This window comes from Parasteatoda tepidariorum, chromosome 4 (assembly GCF_982258835.1).
Source record: "Parasteatoda tepidariorum strain Cologne lab strain chromosome 4, Ptep-v5.0, whole genome shotgun sequence".
In the NCBI taxonomy this organism is placed as follows: Eukaryota; Metazoa; Arthropoda; class Arachnida; order Araneae; family Theridiidae; genus Parasteatoda; species Parasteatoda tepidariorum.
Window position 1 is genome coordinate 79,948,999 of NC_141758.1, and position 20,340 is coordinate 79,969,338.

The 20,340-nt window shown below is 25.9% G+C and overlaps 1 protein-coding gene across 2 annotated transcripts in view; it reads right to left on the reverse strand.

The window, feature by feature from the left end:
- stmA (Protein EFR3 homolog stmA) overlaps positions 1–20,340 on the reverse strand; it is a 37,114-nt gene that overhangs the window by 16,340 nt on the left and 434 nt on the right. The window contains exons 1-10 of one of the 2 annotated variants that reach the window (XM_016053889.4): positions 12,784–13,399; positions 11,540–11,616; positions 10,083–10,210; positions 9,269–9,419; positions 8,600–8,721; positions 7,883–8,020; positions 6,603–6,737; positions 4,792–4,870; positions 4,015–4,186; positions 2,111–2,239 (exon numbers count right to left, since the gene is read on the reverse strand). In XM_016053889.4, coding sequence (XP_015909375.2) covers positions 2,111–2,239; positions 4,015–4,186; positions 4,792–4,870; positions 6,603–6,737; positions 7,883–8,020; positions 8,600–8,721; positions 9,269–9,419; positions 10,083–10,210; positions 11,540–11,616; positions 12,784–12,868 — 1,216 coding nt within the window. In that variant the 5' untranslated portion in view covers positions 12,869–13,399. Of the gene's footprint in view, positions 1–2,110; positions 2,240–4,014; positions 4,187–4,791; positions 4,871–6,602; positions 6,738–7,882; positions 8,021–8,599; positions 8,722–9,268; positions 9,420–10,082; positions 10,211–11,539; positions 11,617–12,783; positions 13,400–20,340 lie in introns of those variants that run through there. The other variant, XM_043041869.3, reaches the window with a different exon arrangement.

Here is a 20,340-nt window from a genome sequence, read left to right on the forward strand (position 1 = left end):
AGGAATGAGTGGTCGAGATATAAAACTCGAGTATGCTGCTTACAAAGTATATGTAAAAGAATGTTCAAGCCAGGACTTAGATTCTGGAATTCAGAGGTAGTCTTAGAGAGATTTCCAGAACTTACAAAAAAAGCAAGACAAGTGCTCTCAGTGCTTCCTAATTCAGTAGATTGTGAAAGAGTTGTATCCTACTACGGCCAAATTTTTACAAAACAAAGACAGAGTTTGAAAGAAAACGCAGCTTCTGGACTAACTTCTGCATGCATAATTTTTAAAAGACACCGCATCCTTGCCGCATAATTTTAAAAAATCGCCGCATCCTAGACGCATAATTTTTAAAAAATTTCCGCATAATTTATAGGACCCTATTCATAATATTTTAAAAAAGGGCAATAAATGCATTCCTTTACACTAAAAAGTTTAAGTTGATTGATCTATTGGTCATTTAGATATTTGTGGTATTAATAATCAGTTATGGTAACTGAAGAAGAAAAATAATTTTTTTTAAAAATATTAATGTAAACGTGTAATAATTCAGAAAATGGCCTCAAATATGCTAGTTCACTTTTAACATGTTTTTTTAAACCTGCAGAAAAATATTTATAAAAATTGGTCGATATTTAAAGCTGCAAATATTGTATGCCCTCCTCATGGCACAAAGTAACACAAGATATCAACTGCTAAAACAAGTTCAGAATCTCATGCTAAATATTATGGTATTTGATAGTGAATTGCGTTAGAGAAATATTTTAACCTAACTATTTAGAATATTTGTAATTAAAAAGAAAAATGACAATTTAAATACCACCAATCAGGGATGAGAGTAGTCAGAAAGTAAAAAAGAGGAAATCCAAGAATGAATATATATATATATATATATATATATATATATATATATATATATATATATATATATATATATATATATATATATATATATATATATATAAATCGCACTTTTTTGTCTAATTTTTGTTTAAACTTGTAATCCATGTGATTATAAATCCCGATATGAGGCTTTTAAATCATGTGCATATAAAACTCTACATCGAATTTAAAAAATGCGAAAATACAAATCATGATGCATAATTTTTAGATCATAATTTTAAAATCGCGCGCGAATCACGACATTGGATTTTAAGCTCGGGTAGCTACATAGGGTTTTAAAAGCTCGTAAATACAAATCGCAAAATTGGTTTTTTAAATCTCGTAAATAAGAATCGCAATGTTCAATATTTAAATGGCCTGAATAAGAATCGCAACGTTCAACTTTTAAATCAGGTAAATACGAAAATCGATGTTTGATAATAAAATCGAGATATTTGCAGAGTCGGGACTTGGGATTTCTAAAAGGATTGTTAGAATTGTTTTTTGTTTACACAATAAATAAAATTTACAAGATTAATTGAAAGAGCAAATAAATATTTTTGCCACAAATCCACCTCTATTTTTTTTTTCGCTTTTTTTGTTTGCTTTCTCTCCAGAATACAAGAAGCAGCGACGTCTAAATTACGAAAATACAAGCTATCCCGCCGACGGATAAAAAATACGGAAAATCTTATTTTCTGTGCGTGAAATCGGAGAAAATAGCTAATATAAGTAAACATGCGGAAGGATTAGCAGCTAGGACGTAGTTTGAATTTTCTGTTTTTCTTTGAAAATCGCAAATAAATATAATAATTTGACTTCAACGACTGCATTTTTTTTAAAAAAAAAAACAGGATATTTATAAATAAATAAATAGAAAAAACGAAACTTTTAGAGAATCTGAGTTTTTGATAAAAAGGCTGAAATCCGAGAGAAAAAAAGCGAAAAAAATCTCCTCCCCGTATAAAGGTCAACCAGTTTTATCCCAAGGAAATGATTTTTAGAGAAACTTCAGAGGCAGGAATGAGGACTTCAATAATTTCGCTCCGCGGAAAATTTAATTCCTCATAAAATATTTTAACTTGTGCAAAAAAATTTTTTGGCGGAAATTAGCGGGAAAAATGGAAAAATCTGAGAAAAAGCGGAAATCCGCGAATCCCCGGAAGAATCTCATCCCTGACCAATAAAGGCATAAAAAGAAGCATTATAAATTTTCTAAATTTGAAGCATGAAAAATATTTACCCAAAGTATTGATCACACAATCTTGGAAGTGTTTTTCATCAATTAGGTCTTTCTCTTTAGTAGAATGTACATCTATCGAATGCCTCAAGTGATTAAGCAGCGAATTGAAAATTTCTAGAACTGAGGGGCCTGTATAATGGAAAGAAAACAAAGTTAGAACTACATATTCTTCACATTTCATATAAAATTTAAGTAGCAGTGCTTATCTGAAAGCTGTGATACAAGCAAGGCTATGATAGCCTGTTTACGTTATTATTTAAGGGGTTCACCAAATAACACCTTTTTGTAGTTTTATTGATTAGAATTAAAAATAATTCATATTGAAAACGCTTAATTAAAAGATAATACTTATAATAAACAATTGACAAATATAAATTCATATTCCCAACTTATATTTATTTTGATTCATTGGAAGCTGCATTTATAATAGGTTTTACAGATAAATGATTTTTTATGATTGATATTGAATTTTATGATTGATTGATTATATGATAATTGATTTTTAAGTTTTTTAGATATTTACAAGTAGCTAGAGAATCTAAGCTACAATTACTATCCATAACATAATAAACCATTATGAAAATTATAAAAATGCAGTAATATGATGAGTCCTTATTTTTAAGAATTACTAAAACTGAAATAGGCCAGTAATAGCTTCTGATAAGATAATGTTTTTAATCGCAAGAAAGAAAATTTACCCTCAAGAACTCAGTTACTTAAATACTGTGCCAACATATACAATGCATAAAAAAATAGTAATAAAAATTATTATTTGTTTATGGTCTGTCACAAGATATTTGTAAAAGAAAAATTTCAAATATTTAAACCTGCAAAAATAATTATCTAATATTTATACATGAAGTATAGAATTATGTTTTGAAATTTTCAAACATATAAATATTTTAATTGTATTTTTAATGTACAAGAAAGTAGAAATGTGGAATGGGCAAATAAAAAGAAGCAGAAAGATGAAGGGTTACAACAAAAATGTCTAGATCTAATTTGTCAATAAATGAGTCAAACTGGTTTTAATTTTCCTTAGAGTTTATTTCACAACATAAAAAAGGAAATCTTATCAACAGAATTTGGATTTGTTTACTGCCCCTCTTTTTTTTATTTATCCTTTTCAAAAAAACAAACAAACAAACAAACAATAATAATAATGTTTACTATTCTAAAGTGGCAGAACATTATGGACCACGATGCAATGGTTAAAAGTTGAGGGTGAAAACATGAATGTTTCAAAATCCTTTATAAATGACAGACCAACTCAAAATTAAATTAAACAATTCATAATTACTAAAAAATTGGTCTATTTCTTTCTAATGAAACCTTCCAAGTAAATAACTATTTAATAGAACTAAAACTTTCTAATTTGAATTCAACGAATCATATTTAGACTGCATCATAAGAAGGATAAACTATTTATAACCAGTCATAATTAATTTCTTGGTCTAGTATAAGTCCAGGTCTTCTAATTTTTGGTGAAAGGCAAATGGAAGTTTGTGTCCTTTTTTCCACATTATGTACCACATAGAAGAAGAGTGATACTAAATGTTTCAAGATTCTCATATTAATTAAAAAAAAATATACTGTCTCCAGTCAAAATGCAATAAAAAATTTTGTAGAAAATTTGGAATCTGACAGGCTCCTTTATTGTTTTGTCCGCTAAAAATAATATTTAAGTTGAGGGTAATATCTTTCGTATTTTAATTTTTAACACACCATGCTCAAACAACCTGAAAAAATTGTTTTAATGTAAAGACTATCTATAACAAATATGAAATTAAAAAAACTAAAATTATCAACTATTTTTTCATGGTAACCTCTTAAAAATTCAGTAATTTTGAAATAGTAAATATGAGAACATATAACGCAGTATAAATTACATTAGTAATATTTACCTATACTTTCCCCTGCAGCTATAGAAACTATATTAGCAAGCACATTAACTATCCCTGTTCGAACTTTGGCATCTGCTTTTGGTTTTCTTCTTTTCTTTTCTGATTCATCCATTCTAGACTTTTCATCCAGATGACTCATTAGTATCTGAATGACAGCATATGAATATTGAACCTATAAATATCAAAAATAGTCAAGTGTTAAAAACCCTGTTAACATTTTAATAACGTTTTAAAATCATTAGAGTTAGAAAAAAGACTAACAATATACAGTAGGGAACCGATTATCCGGAACGATCGGGACCATCGCTATTCCGGATAACTGATTTTTCCGGTTTTCTGAATCCCACAAAAAGCAGTTTTTTTATTGTTAAACCCAACTACGGGTTCTGTACTGGTAGGGAACTGATTATCTGAAACGATCGAGATCATCACTATCCTGGATAACTGATTTTTCCAGTTTTCTGAATCTCTACAAAGAGCCGTTTTTTTTATTTTTATTGTGAAACCCAACTAAAAAAAAATATTTCGAAATAATCTTAAAAAGAAGAAAAAACGATGAAGTAATACACTAATGATTATTTCCAAAATGATGGTAAGGTAAACATCCTTAAAAAAAGAACGAAAATTCCTGAAATCTTAAGAGGGAAAAAAAAGGGGGGGATTGCTTGCATTTTGTTCCGGTTTTTTGGTTTTCTGATTTCCGAATAACGGGTTCTGTACTGTAGTTAGAATAGTTTTTATGATACAGATAAAATAAAATTTGAACTGAATATTTACCTGAATTGAGTACATAATAATCTTAAAGGTATGAACAGCAAAATCATTGGGGTCCCATAATTCATGATTATCTAAATGCCTATAAAGATTTCATAGTCAGTAACTTCACAATAAATCACAAATTGATTGAAACAGGAATTTAATAATTTTATAATAAGAATCAATATATTTTTTAAATATTAGATATTGACTTTTATAGAATAAATTACAGAGTAGGTAAAAAAACAAATTTTTTACTTTGATGATGATGTCAAATTATATATTTAAATTTACATCTTATTTGTTAAAAGCCAGTTTATTATCAACTAATAACAATTAATTTGGTATGTCGAGATAAAAAACATATCATATAATTTTTTAAATTCCCTCTCAATACAAGATAAAAAAAGTTTTAAAAATGATTTAGAAATAGAATTTAAATAAACTAAAAAGCTATGCTATGAGATAAATTTTTTTTATTAATAACATAAAACAATTCTTTAATTTGGGCATCGATAAAAAAGGGAATTAGTGTAATACAGGTCAAGATAATTGTGTTTAAATATTTTTTCAATATAAATACCTGGCAGAGTTGAGCAGAATGTAATTGACTTAATTTTAATTACTAAAGTTGTACAGCATTATTATAGGTAATAAAAGTTGAATATTAGTTCTATTTATGATTACGATTATAATAATGAATTATTATGATACATATAAAAAGGGCAAATTTCTTTATAAGTACAATAAATAATTCTTTACATGCACAAAAATAGATTGCATATATCCAGGATAGTTGAGCAAAATGTAATTCAATTGATCCTAATTGTACTGTAATTGTAAATTATTTCTAGTATTCAAAATTCAATAGTTGAGACAGTTTGACACGTGTTCTAACTAAGATAACAATGTAAGAAAAAATTACGATTTATTATATTCAACATTCAAATTAAAATAAAAAAAAAACTGAAAGCCTTCTTTAAATATTACCAACTCATTATTTATTTTGAAATACAGAGCCCTATAGTCTAATGAGTATTGTTTTTTAAAATAATTTTGTCTCGTAAAGCCATCTGTTTGGCAGTTGAAATAAGATGGACATAGAGCACTACTTTTAAAATAAGATAGAAACTGAGGCTTATGAAAGTGAGGCTAATTCTTTTTTTTAATAAGTCGAGTTGGCTCACTATTCAAATGAAGCCTTTTATATTTATTTAGAATCATGATTACATATAATTAACTGATTATTGGCAACCAGTTAAACTTAATCCTACAATTACATTTTCCCTACTCTGATATCTTCTTCTTCTTGGCACTACAGCCTAGAGCAGGCCAGGGTAGTTCTAACTAGTTTCTTTAAATGTTGTTAGATCTTTTTCAATGTCATCGCGCCGTATGAGTCGCACTTCTTCCCATTTTCTAGTGTCACATGGCTTGTAAAAGGTTAACAGCTAATTGGAGTTGCAACTCTTAAATTGAAATAAGTGACAAAAATACTTTTTTTGGTTTGACTTGATGACTTTTACAATATCTAGTTGCCTATATCGATTATAAATTTCATGATTGTAGAGAGTTTCCCTTACATTACTTTCTTGAACAGCACCAAAATTTTTTCATAGAGTTTTTCTTTAAAAAATTACAAGCCGCTTTGAATATGTTTACTCAATGTCCAGCTTTTGCTACTATAAAGGACTACTGGTTGGATAGGTTTTATTGCTAATTGTGCCATAAGCTCTGGTATCTATTATGCCCGCATACTTGATTTTTTTAATTATAAATTTTAACAAAGTATAATTTACAAAATATTACAATTAGATAAAGGTAAAATTTACTTCAAAACAGGTCTAATAACAGAAGGAACATTTCCAAAAGTAGCTCGTCCCATGAGCTCCCTGATACAATTTTCAGCCAGAGACCATGGGTTTGATTCTTCTTGAGGGGAATCCGGTGTTTCTGTCAAGCCTCCACTAAAAAGCAAAATCATGAAAAACATTTTCAATCAAATCAAAATTTCATAGCTTATAACAATAATTATCACAAAAAAATATTTAACTCGTAATTATTTCAGATTACAATTATATATGAAATAGTTAAGAATAATTATTTTATAAACAAAGATCATTATGATTGGGAAGTTAACAGAAAATAAAACTGATTTAAAATTTTTTGATTAACTTAATATATTTAATTTCCGTAATTAGCTGAAAATTTTCAGGGGCAACAAAAAGTTTATTTATTGCAATACAGTGTGGAATAAATTGATTAATCAAAACATAATTTGTTTCATGCTTTGCTGAATTGAATAATTTCTGCGGTTCAGATGCAATATTAAATAAAATATTTTTGAGACTTAGTAAAAAATTACTTCATTTTGGTTTTGACACTCAGTTATAATTAGAATGTGCTTTATATAAAAAAGTATTAATTAAACAATAATATTATTTAACTCTAGAAAACCAAAATTGTTAAATAGTAGGAAATCGTTCGACTTTCAGATTCCGAATTTAAAAAAAATGTGATAATTTTTATATTTCACTATTTGGGGCAACTTACCTGAAATAGTCTTAAACTTTTATATTTAAATATAGGAAAGCTAAAAAATTAAACTTTTATAGTTTTTGATGATAAAGTGTTAGAGGGATAACATCTCGCATTTGCGTTAATACAACAATGTGTTTAAATGTAATATTCTGTAACTGTTATTTTCCATTTCATAAATGTATAAGTACAATTTCTTACAAAGATGAAGTAGTGTAAAATATTTCTATGTGGAAGAAAAAAGTATCTACAAATAATACTTTTTTATCTAGCATAGCTAATTTATAGTTCCTTTTCAGAATTCATATTTTAAAGGCTTTCATATTGTGTTAGAAAGATGTTAAAAGTAATATTATGGTCAAAAATTGCTTAGAAAATTGTGATGCATACTTTCTTAAAACAACTAATAAAATATTATCAACAAAAAACTTTAACAAAATGTTTAAATGATAGTGTTCTTAAGACTGATTAAACCAACCTGACCAAATCTAGTTTAATAAAAAGGACAACTTTGGCCAAAAAAATTCTGTTACAAGCATGCAATAGATGTAAGGACTTATGAAATGAGACTCACCAGTGACCTTGCATATTAAACAACAATGAAGGGATGATTTTTTCCATGTGAGTATCATCCCAAATATTCACTTGTAAATCATCACTGACTGTTTTTCTCACAACACCTTGGATCCCCTTCAAACCAGCAACTCTCAGTCTATAAATAAAAGTACATTTTTAGTATCCAGTATTGTAAGAATCCCATAACCCAATGGGTTTTAAGAGGGACCTTGCTTCATGTGGAAAGGATAACGGGATATTTCTGAGTGTTTGGATGAATACTGCAACACTCTCATATAATTTCAACACGGAGAGTTAATTATAACTATCCCAATTATACAAATGCAAAATTAAGCCTATAATAATCGTAATTCATTTCTTTACTTGCATTGTTATTTATCAACAATATTATTATCATCAATCAAGTAATTAGTGCTAAAATAGTACAAACCTACTAGTTTGGCATTATTTAAACAGCAGATTGATTTCAAATTAGTAAATTGCTAAAAAGCTCAAACAATTATATTTTATATTAGTATAAATTTTTTTAAAGCTTTATAGTTAAAATACTACAAATCACTAATATTAAAACTTTACAACAGTATAAAACATTTTAAAGCTTAACTGCTAAAAAGCACATTTTACATTAGTATAAAAAAAATTTAAAGCTTGATTCTAAAATGCTAAAAAGTGCAAATATCATCATTTTAAAAGGAGTATAAAAAATTCAAAATACCTGTTTTGCATGTCGAGATCATCATGACAAAAATGACACAAAGAAGAGAATTTCGATACAAAGAAATCATAACGACGATGATAAGATGGAGTGTCCTCTTCAATGTTAGCAAATTTTACAAACTAAAAGAAATAATTAAAAATAAAATAAAATGTATGCACTTTTATTCTTTTACATTGCAGTAAAAGAAAAAAAATTTAATTAATAAGTACATGCCAATATTACAATGAATTTGTGAAGAATAATAAGAACAAATTGAACATTAATTATTCATCAAAACATATTTTTTATATTTATAAATAATTAATTAAAAAATTAATTTAACGGAAATATCCATTATAGTTTTAAGTAAATCAAATGTTATTTTAATAACATCCTAACAATGGTCACTTAATTCGATATAAATGGAGATTTTGTTAAATTTAATTTATGAAATATATATAAAGTTTTAATTTTATTATGATACAACTTGTAGTTTTCTTTCTCTTGTGACAAATGCAAAATTTTGCAGATTTTTGGGCTACGAGTTAGTTAATATATATGTAGACATGTAAATGTAGTTTACACTCAGGTGAAAGTAAAAAATGTGTATGAATAGTTTAGCTTTATTTTTTCAAAGTTAAAAGAAAAAAGTAACTATGTAAATAGTATTATACTTTTAATACTAACCGACTGAGCTGCAAGTAGTTGCATGTCAGGTTCATGACATTCAAGAAGTTTTTGTACCATTTTCAGAAAACTTTCAACGAATAAATTCAGAGTTTGAGCATGACAGGCAATTAAGAGTTGATCCATAGCTTCCATAGCAATTATAACAAACCTGATAGAAAAAAATATAAAATTTAGATAAATTAAATTGTCACACAAGTTTTAAAGTACTTTAAATTGACAGTTTGGTACAACTTCAAAACCATAATAAGGAAGTACCAATCTGTAAATATCTAAATTCGATACAAATAGAACTCAACTAAGTAAAAGCATGTGTCCGTATCAGGATTGACTTTAGAATCAAAAACTAGTTTTTGATATCAAAATCGGTAATAAAAAAAAATATTGCAACTGTTTTTAATTTTTAAATAAATTTGGTAATAAAAAAGATGGTATAATTTTTAAAAGGAACATAAATACAGATGAACCTTACTTTATAAGTATAGGAAGGTTAGAAAAAACAATATCACTTTATGTTTACAATTACCATCAAAACATAACAGACAATTCAATCATAAGATGTAATTTCATAATATTTCTAAGATCATAAAATGTATTATTTGAGGTTTTTGATGGCAGGACTTGACAAAGACTTTATGAAATTAGTAGTTTAATACAGGGTCAAACAAAAATCTGCAAACCCTGGTTCATATTAAAAAAAAAAATACTCAAATGACCAAATTTTATTGCAATGATAGAAAGTAAAATTTAATTACAAGGAAGAAATAAAAATAAGATAAATGCAGACAGCAGACACCTGTTAAGATGTACTCACCCATGTCGATGACGAGCAATGTCTCTAGACACTTTCCATGCTAAGTATTCTCCAATACGATCAAGTTTTTCTGGAGAGGACAGGGCATAAAATGTAAGTTTTTCCATATTATTACGAACAAGACCATCCTAAAGAGGTGAAAACATTTATGTAAAATTTGAATTCAAATAAATAAGTTTTATTTTCTCATAATCATTATACATATAGAATAAAGAAAAGTGTTTGCTATAAAGTTTATCTTTAAAATAAGTTACAAAAGGAAAAAATAAGATTCAAGATTATCATTACTGATCCTAACAGAATTATTTTAAAATTCATTAAACAGAATAAGACCTGTTTTAGACTAAGTTTTATTTTCTCATAATCATTATACATATAGAATAAAGAAAAGTGTTTGCTATAAAGTTTATCTTTAAAATAAGTTACAAAAGGAAAAAATAAGATTCAAGATTATCATTACTGATCCTAACAGAATTATTTTAAAATTCATTAAACAGAATAAGACCTGTAATTAATAATTGAAGCAATAAAAATTATTTTATAAATAAAAATAGCTCGTGTTTTACATACGTCAATTCAAAATTGTCTTCATGCTATACTCTATAGCTTAATGACAGAAATTATGAAACAAAAGTCATAATGACTTTTTTTAGAGAAATAAATACATTAGCTCTTTAGTCAAATCATTTTATTAAATGTGAGATATAAAATAAAATAAATCTTAGTTTTTGGATTTTTAAACAGTTAACTAATATTATTACAAAATATAAATCCAAAGATCTTAAAACAGTTAAATAGAAAAGTTAAATAAAAACACCTACATATTTCCGGGAAGGAAAGGACATTTTATTTCTTAAATATATAGTTAATTCAAAAGTTAACCAATGATATAAGAAATAACCAGATGTAGTTGTCCAGAGATATTATTACTTTTTAGTACTAACATATCTAGATACTAATTATTCAACCCTATATTAATATTTTAAAAGTTTCTGTATCTCAAGTTTGTAAAAAAACAAAAAAATTGTACTCACATAATTAACAACAGAAAATCGAAAAATAAATTGACACTTTTAATGACACAGTTTTACTTTAATTTGGATACTTTGTTGATAATTAGCTACAAGATGTTGAGATAATTGGCAGTTAATTTCAAAACATCGTTTAAATAGAAAACTAGAAAAATTTATGATGGTTGCTAACAATGTAATGTTCTAAAATTTTAAGGCATTTTTTACATAAATTAATAATGTATGACTGATCACTATGAAACAAAAAATAAATAATTCACAATAAAATAAAAGACAAATTTGTTACCCAGATTTTACTAACATCACAAATGTCTTTTTTTTATAAGTTTTTTTCATTAGAAATCAATAATATTTATAAATGCATACATCATTTAACAATGGAGCAAATAAAAGCAAAATGATTTAATAGAAAAAAGTTAAAAATACCTGAGGATCTGAGGGATAAATATTATCTACAAGTCTTCTATAACGAGGACGTAAAGCTGAACAACAACCACAACAACCTGTAAAAAATACAATTAAAAGCTTTAAGATTTTTTAAAAGTTAAACCTTTCTATCAAATAGTTTTATGCCAATTATCATTAGGAATCTAATATGTTAAGTAATAATACATTTTTGCACACAATTATTTTAAATATGTTAAGTAATAATACATTTTTGCACTCAATTATTTTAAATATGTTAAGTAATAATACATTTTTGCACACAATTATTTTAAATATGTTAAGTAACAATACATTTTTGCACACAATTATTTTAAATAAGTAATAATAAATTTTTGCACACAATTATTTTAAAGTTTTATCAGTTATTGAGAAGACTGTAATGGCTCAAATGTAATGCAAAGAAGAAAGAGATCATAACATGCTGGCAACTAAAAATATCAAATCTTCTTTTATTAAATCTTCTATTCAAATTTTCATGCGCATACTTTTTACAAATCGTTTAGTTTTATGTTCCAGACTCAGTTAATGGTGCAAAAAGTTTGCTTCCCTGCACAGAAAACTAATTTTTTATATGTTATTCAATGGATGTGAAGATGAGATTGGTAGGGAAAGTAGCAAATCAGTTAAAAGGATAAAATCCCATAGGAGAATGGATTGCTCTGTCTGTCTCTTCCACTACATCCCAGGTCATTGACACCAATTATCTATATTTTATCTCTATGTAACCTATTTTTAGTTTAGATGGTTATGGGTAAAAAAATATACATATATATATTCTTTCAGCACTTAATTTCAAATAAAAAAAAGGAAAAATTAATGCTTGCAGACAAATGATTTTGCAAGATTATATTTAACTGAATATAACAAATATATATATTTTTTAAGTGCAGGCAAAGGCTGATATTATAGTCAGTGCAAACTGACATAATAATACACCAGAAAACTCAAACAAATGAAATTCAATAAAAGTCTTAAAAAAATAACTAAACTAATTTTTATAGACATTGTTATGAAAATGTTATTTTTAAACCAATTTATATAGCATACTTTATATAACAATGATAAATATTGTGATAGTTTTAATTAAAACATTGAATAATATTCCTGAATCAAATATTGTCCTTAATTTTTATAACTTATCAATTTATCAATAAATAAAATACTTAAAAAAAAAGAAGCTAAATTAAAAATGAAACACAAAAATGCAATGTACAAAAACTTACATTCAGGTACATCACATTGCCTAAACATGGAGCTGAACCACTTAGGACGAACACAACAATTCAAATTATTAGATATACTATCCATTATTAAAAACAAATCCTTAAACACTTTTAAATATCCAACAACAAGCTCAAAACATGCAATGAAAGTGTTTAAAAGATATAATAAACACTTTTTAAAACAAACAAATAAAAATTTATGTATTCAGAAACATGTACATCAAAAGTATAGAGATGTACATTTTCTTTTTAATTTAGCAACTTTGCTAGGTTCCATACAGCTTTCATTGAACCAAAAAAACCCAAAGGTGGTCTTTCAGTAAAAGAATGACTTTCTTCGCTCTTTTCGCTGTTAGATGCAAGACTCATTTTGTGAGTAAACAAACAATGCAAAATACTATAAATTTTAAAATGACAGAAAAAGCTATGTTTTAATGATTCCTAACAACTTCCTATCAACTTCACTGTTAATAAAATAATAATTTTATAGAATATTTAAATGACCTTGTAGTTGGAGAAAAAGTCAAGAATTAAAATTTATTGAAGAGAAATGTTATGAGTGTCAGATTAAGAAGCTGAGTGTTGCTGGACTGCTTCTATGTTTTGGATCTGCAGTAGCAGGCAGTTATTGATTGGTAGGAAAGTTCATTCCAATACAGGGAGTTGGGGAATGTTAAGATAAAACATAGGTGTGTTGGTATTAATTATTTTAATACTAATGGATAGAATTATTAAATTTTTTTTCAAAATTATTTTTTTTTGAAAGGAACATTTTTATTTAAAACTGAACATTGAATTTAAAAATAATGTTCAAATACTTAAAATTAATACTGAAAAAATCTAAAGTTTTAATTGTAAAAAAAAAAAAAAAAAATATGACACATAATATAGATTTAATAATAACTTTAAAAATATTAAAAAAAAAAAATGGTAATTGTATTAGGTGTTTTTTTTAGAGGATAAATGAAAATTTTTAAAAAAATTATATCTTCATATAAATTTTAATATTTTAAAGATATAATTATGGATATATAATTATGGACGAAATTATAAATAACAAGCAAAAAAAATATTAATAAAAATTATTAATAAAAATAATTTTCAAGAAACATTCATTTATAGTTAAATTTAAAAAAGGCATTTGAAATAGGAGCATTGTGCAGATTCAAAATAAAATTTTTAAATGTAAATGCTTTATTTTTATAGCATGAAATATCATTTATATTTTTCATGTTCTCCTGTATACATGAATCGGAACAAATATTTATTATAGTTTTTAGCATAATTAAAAATAAATCATGCATTTAAACTAAGACTTTCTAATAAACATAATGTACATTTCACAAAAGGGTAGGATATAAAAAAACAATAAACTTGTTCTTATTAACAATTTTACAGTTTAGAAAAAATCAATAAAAACTAAAATTTTTGTTAAAAACAAGGAAATTTGTTTTATTATGATTATGTACAAATATAACAATTTTGTGATTTATTATTCGAGTAAACAAAAACAATTTTAAATATAATTTTGAAAAAAAAAATATTTTCACATTTAGGTATAAACATAATTTACTAATTTATTATATTAAGTTTATTCAATGGAACAAATTTTAAATGTAAAACTGATAAAATAACAAAAATTGTCCTTTAAATCAAAAATACGATTTGCCAAAAATACTATAATGCATGAAGAAAGGCAATTCTAATGCACATTTGCCCTAGCCCTTTTAAACTATATTATAAAGGCATGAATAGCAAAAAAAAAAAAAAAATTATTATTATTACAAGCCTGGCGATTGCTTCTCATTCATCATTGAGGGTTAAGAGGAAGCAAAGGTTTATGTCAGTTTATTACAAAAATTATGATCAGATTGAGGATTAATAATTTTGGCAAATCAATATTGTGGAAATTCAATTTCTCACGAGAGTTATCAAACAGTGAAGACGAGCTATGCTGTGGAAAATCAGTTCCTTTTTATGTGAAAATTTGTTTTTCTCAGAATCAGTTTTCATTATAATAAAATTTTCATCTTGGTTGATCTTTTTAAAAGTCGATAAAAAAAGGCTATTTTGATTTTATAATGTAATCACTATAATCTTATGTAAGCAAATTTTATTAATATGTTAATCCCAACGAAATGAAAAGCAAACTGGATTCGAAAAATAATGAATTGGACTTGAGAAGAAAAAAAATTAACTTAAGAATACAGAATGTAGGACACAATAAAAAGTAATAAATAAGAAATAATTTAACTTGTTAATGATATATAACACTTTGCCTCATAAACAATTTTTCTCTCTTCATTCTTTATAGTTTTATAAATTTCAATATAAATGATTTATTTATTTGCACAACATCTTCTTATTTTCTATTTATTCAATTCTATTTTGCTATTTATGACATCAAGTTAAGTGTTAGCTTATAAAATGAAAATCACAAGAGAGATAAATTTTTTTACCAAAATAGATAAATAATTATTATTTAAAGAAAAAAAAGGAATAAAAAATTGCAATAACTTTCACCAAATAGGAATTTTGGAAGAAAAAAAAAACATCACATTAAGTTAATAATTTGAAATCAACATGTCAAATTTCAACTCTGTAGTTGCATTTCAGCAAACAGTATATCAACCAACATGGATTTTTTTTAACGACAAGTTTAACAGTTAATAATTCTCAAACTAACACTCAAATTGTTTATGTTTTTTTTATTCTATCACAATCCCTGTGCTCTTTTCTATGCACCTTAGTAATTTCAAGTTTTTTAGATTTTGAGCACCAAAACAAAATGTAATCTAAAACCACAAAAAAAAAAAATAATAATAATAATAATATAAATAAATAAATTACAATAACTTTCAAAATGGAATTAGAAAAAAAGAACCCTTCTATGTAAAGTTCATAAACAAGTATGGACCTCATGTTAATATTTTTTATTCCATCATAATTATGTACAATTTTATACACTCAAACCTTAGTAATTTCAAGTTTCTCAGTCTTATAGTTTTTTTCGTAGCAAAACAAAATGTATTTTTAAGTTGAACACCCAAAATCAGACCTACTAAAGGTATTATAACATAATAAAATAACATGTAACTAGGAAATTTATTCTAATAACTGTACTAATTATTATAATAATTTAATTAAATTCTGGAATTGATTTATTGAAAAAATTATTAACTACTTCAAACAAACATGTATATTTTTTATAAATTATAATTAGTTCCCTAATCAGTGAACTAATTATACATTAATATAATTAATATTATATTAATGTATAAGTAATTAGTTCACTGATTAGGAAATATTCATATACATGTAAGCAGGAGTGCAGAAAATTTTCAGAACTAAATATTCCCTATGAACAAAGTTTTTTTTTCATAAATATTTTCCTAAAAGATTTAGCTTTTTTTTCAGAACAATAACTTTTTCAAGATATTTTTGGAAAATTAAGAAGAAAAAAAATTCTTTTGATTTTATGCAATCCTTAAATAAATGTGTTATAAAATAATAGAAATTAAAATATATTAAAATAGTAATAATTTATTAAATTAAATTTAACGTCCCTCCAATTAACTTAAGGAATTCAAACAAATAAATACAAAAAATTGATATATGTTCTTCAAAGATAAAGTTTTGTCAAATTTTGAATAGAAAAAGTTTTGCAAAGTGACACATTTAAAAAAAAAAGTAATTGTAGGAATTTTTTAGGCCAAAAATTTTTTCATGGCTGCCTGAATTTCCTCCAAAGCCTTGTCCATGCAGTTAAACATATTCTGCTCCCCTAACCATAGTTAATAACTACAAATACTTGGAATTTATAAAAAAATTATACTTTTTGGAGAACATTTAAATTTTTTGTAATCCAAACAATCTGCCTAAATTGTAACATATAAGAATTAAAATCAATATTTAGATTAATAATAATTAAAAACTTGAAGTTATTATCAGTAATATAAAGCAAACAGTTAGGTATAATATGGGTCTTTAAGTATTAAGATTACCATTAGAAAAACAAATTCATAGTTTCAATAATTTTGGCAATTTTTTTTTATGCCATACATTATATGAATCATAATTACACAGTAGAGAACCAATTATCCGGAACGATTGGGACCATTGCGATTCCAGATAACTGATTTTTCCGGTTTTCAGAATCGCTACAAAATGCCGTTTTTTTAATGTTTATAAAACGAAACTAAAAAATAATTTTGAAATAGTTTTAGAAATAATAAAAAATGATAAATAATAATACACTTAAGTTTAAATAAGGAAAGAAATTATGAAATAAAAATTATATACAGGCTTATATATGTTATTAATGTTATTAACATTAATAACATATATAAGCTATTTGTGCTTATGTGGGATTCATCGACAAACGGCTTTTGATCCGTCCTCTAAATCAGTTCTTTCGTCAACTCGATACGCCATACGCTCTAAATAACAAAATGGGCTTAAAATCTTGCAAGAAAAATATATTTTTTTTCTGGTTCTGAATTTCATTCCGGTTATCTGATTTCCGGATAAGAGGTTCTGCACTGTAGTAGTATTTAATCATAATTATAGTAGTATAGAGCATGATTTAGTATCTAATAAAATGTCTCCAATGGTAAACTTGCCCAGGTTTTTGGTGTGCCATGTCAAAAATCAGTTTTTGATGTCAAAAACCCAACCCTGTGTTTTGCTTTGTAAATTTAAGAATTCAATATGAATTAAAATCTTACTTATTAAACATGTTATAAAAACATAAATTTTATATTTAAGATAAACAATTATAGTAAATTAAATTATTTTAGAACCATTGGCTTCTTTTTATTGAGCTGAAAAATTTGAATTCAGAATTCAGTTAATATAACTTGATTTCTTTTATTCAATGACTTTAAAAATTAAGAACTGAAGTTATGCTTGCTATATATATATTATCTATATTTTTAGAATTACAGATGGCCCTTGTTCCAGCAAAATTAACGGGGAAAGAAAGAGCGAAGCTTTATAAGCACAGGCATGAAGAATTATGGAGAAAAAAAATAGAGAATGTATGAGGACCATATCTGAAAAAAGTATATTCTGTTTTTAAGAATGAATATCGGAATGGTCCCATCAGCTTCTCAATATTTTGCAAGTTAAGACCAGAAAATGTTTTTCTTCTGCATTAAACACCAGAAGATCAGTGTAAATATACAATATGTGAAAACTTCCTTCTCCAGCTATAGGCCCAAAAAGTTCCATATGATTCAACCTCATTTTGGAAAGAAATACTTAGTAATAATTCCATAAACTCTACATGTTAGCAAGGAATTTATGAAAATTGCTGCAAAAGGCAAAAATTAAAATGTAATGAAGATCTTTCTCATAATGTTTGTTGGAAAAAACAGGAAAAAAATGTGTATTTACACTAATTAAATCAAAATTACATTGCCAAGCAGCAGACATGCATTAGGGGAGTTTTGGAATGTACACAAGACAAATTTTTATCAATAAGTTCTCATATTGACATAAAAAGTTCAATTCCAAAATGAAAAAAGTTCACCAGAAAAATGAGTTTTGCAATAGGATTTTGCTATGGAAGTACAGAGATATCAGGAAGTTCATACCAGGCTGAAGTACAGAGTGAACTCTAAAAAACCTTACTTTATTAACAGCTGCAGTATTTGTACACAGAAAATGCAGTACTTACCCAATATGTTCCAACACATTTGAGAAAGAAAGAAAAATATTGCAAAGGCTATCTTGAAAAAATTTATGAAGAAATTAAGCCAAATGATGAGGAAAACACGTTTCTTGAAGAGGTAATCTAGACAGACGGACCTTCACCAGAGTTTAAAAATAGATGCATGACCTTGCTGCTAAAAGACCCTAGCAATAAATTCAAGCAGACTTTCCAGTGGAAATATTTTGCAACTGCTTAAACAGCAAAGGTGTGGTGGACAGAATTGGCCGTAAAGCAAAATGCTAGGCATAAAATCTTCAATTGTGCAGTCTTCAATTTTGCAGAAGATTTTGCAAGTGTTGTAAAAAAAGCTATGCCATCTTCTACAACAGTAATGCTACTTTTTGATAGAAATATAAGGAGAGATAAGAATGTGTAGGCTAAAGCAAGAATAATATCAGGAATTTCAAAAAAGTACATAATTATATGTTCACCTTCTTCTGGTTTAAAATTTCATGAAAATGCTGTAACACCAATAAAAGAAAATCTTAATACCATAGCAGTTAACTCCTAAAAAATTGCAGGAAATTGGGTTGTAGTGAAATACATTAATAGTTTATTTATATGCTGAAGAAGTAAAGCAAGTGCTGGGAAATGAAATTGAAGTTTCTGCCATGAAAAAGTCTGGAAAATTTTGAAAATGGCCTAAACAGGAAGATAAAGTGTTTTACAACATGAGTGAAGTTGTTAAAGTTATTCAGCCACCTATGTTATAAATTCTCATAGCAGGGGTCTGTCTAGGTTTTTCTGACAGGTACCTATTTTGTGAAAATTTAGACGTAATTTGTGAAAAATTAAAAATTATATTAAGAAATCAACACAAAAATATGGATTTATCGTTTCTTAAGGGATACAAAAATGAAATTTTAAGAAAAAGTATTTTGTGAAACTACCGTTTTTCCTAAAGTTGAATTTGTGAAGGTACCGCTAAACGGTAGTAAATTCGGCCTGGACAGACCCCTGCATAGAGTTATTGACTTTCCATATTTTTTAGAAATCTAAGATATGCACGGGACATGAAAATGAGTTTATTTAATATTAAACTTAGAGAAACTTTCTCTTAAATAAAAATTGGTACTAAAATTAAGAAAAATTTACAGCAGTTTCTGAGCCATAAAAATAAATGGAAAAAATAAAAAATGTGTTTTTGTGTAATGCACGGGACAATAAATTGCTCTTTTTTGCATAATTTTTATTAGAATATTTCATTTTTAAAAAAGAGCATTACGTGGATATCTTTTTTTAAAAAAAAGAAAATGGAAGTGCAGAAATATCTTTTCAATTAGGAAAACAAATGTAAATATGTTAATTGTAACAATAAAATTAAAAGAAGTACAATGCTTAATTTCAAGAATTGATTTCATAATAAAAAGTTTAGATCAAACTATTATTTTATCTTATTTTTTAAGATTTAATCCATTATGTACCTTATCATTGAATAAATAAACATGTACAAGTAAGATAAAAATTGAGCTTCATAGTGTTTACAGTGAAGAGTGGCCTTCAGGTACAGTAAGTGATCACATTATAATAAATCATAACAGTAACATAAATTAATAAGGAGATAGAGATAAAAAAATTCTTTATGTATATGAATCTTTGTAAAATCACTCTATAAAAATTAAAGTGCAGCGAAAGATTATCAAAAACATTCCATTATAATTACATAGGAAATATTAAGAATTAATTGATAATTAAAAAATAAATTCTTCGAAAGATAAATTAAGATTTTAAAGATATAATTCTTATAGAAATATTACCACTACATAATTTGAAATCTATATCACATGCAAAATATAAATAACATACAAAGCAAATAATAAATATATATATTTCAGTTAATT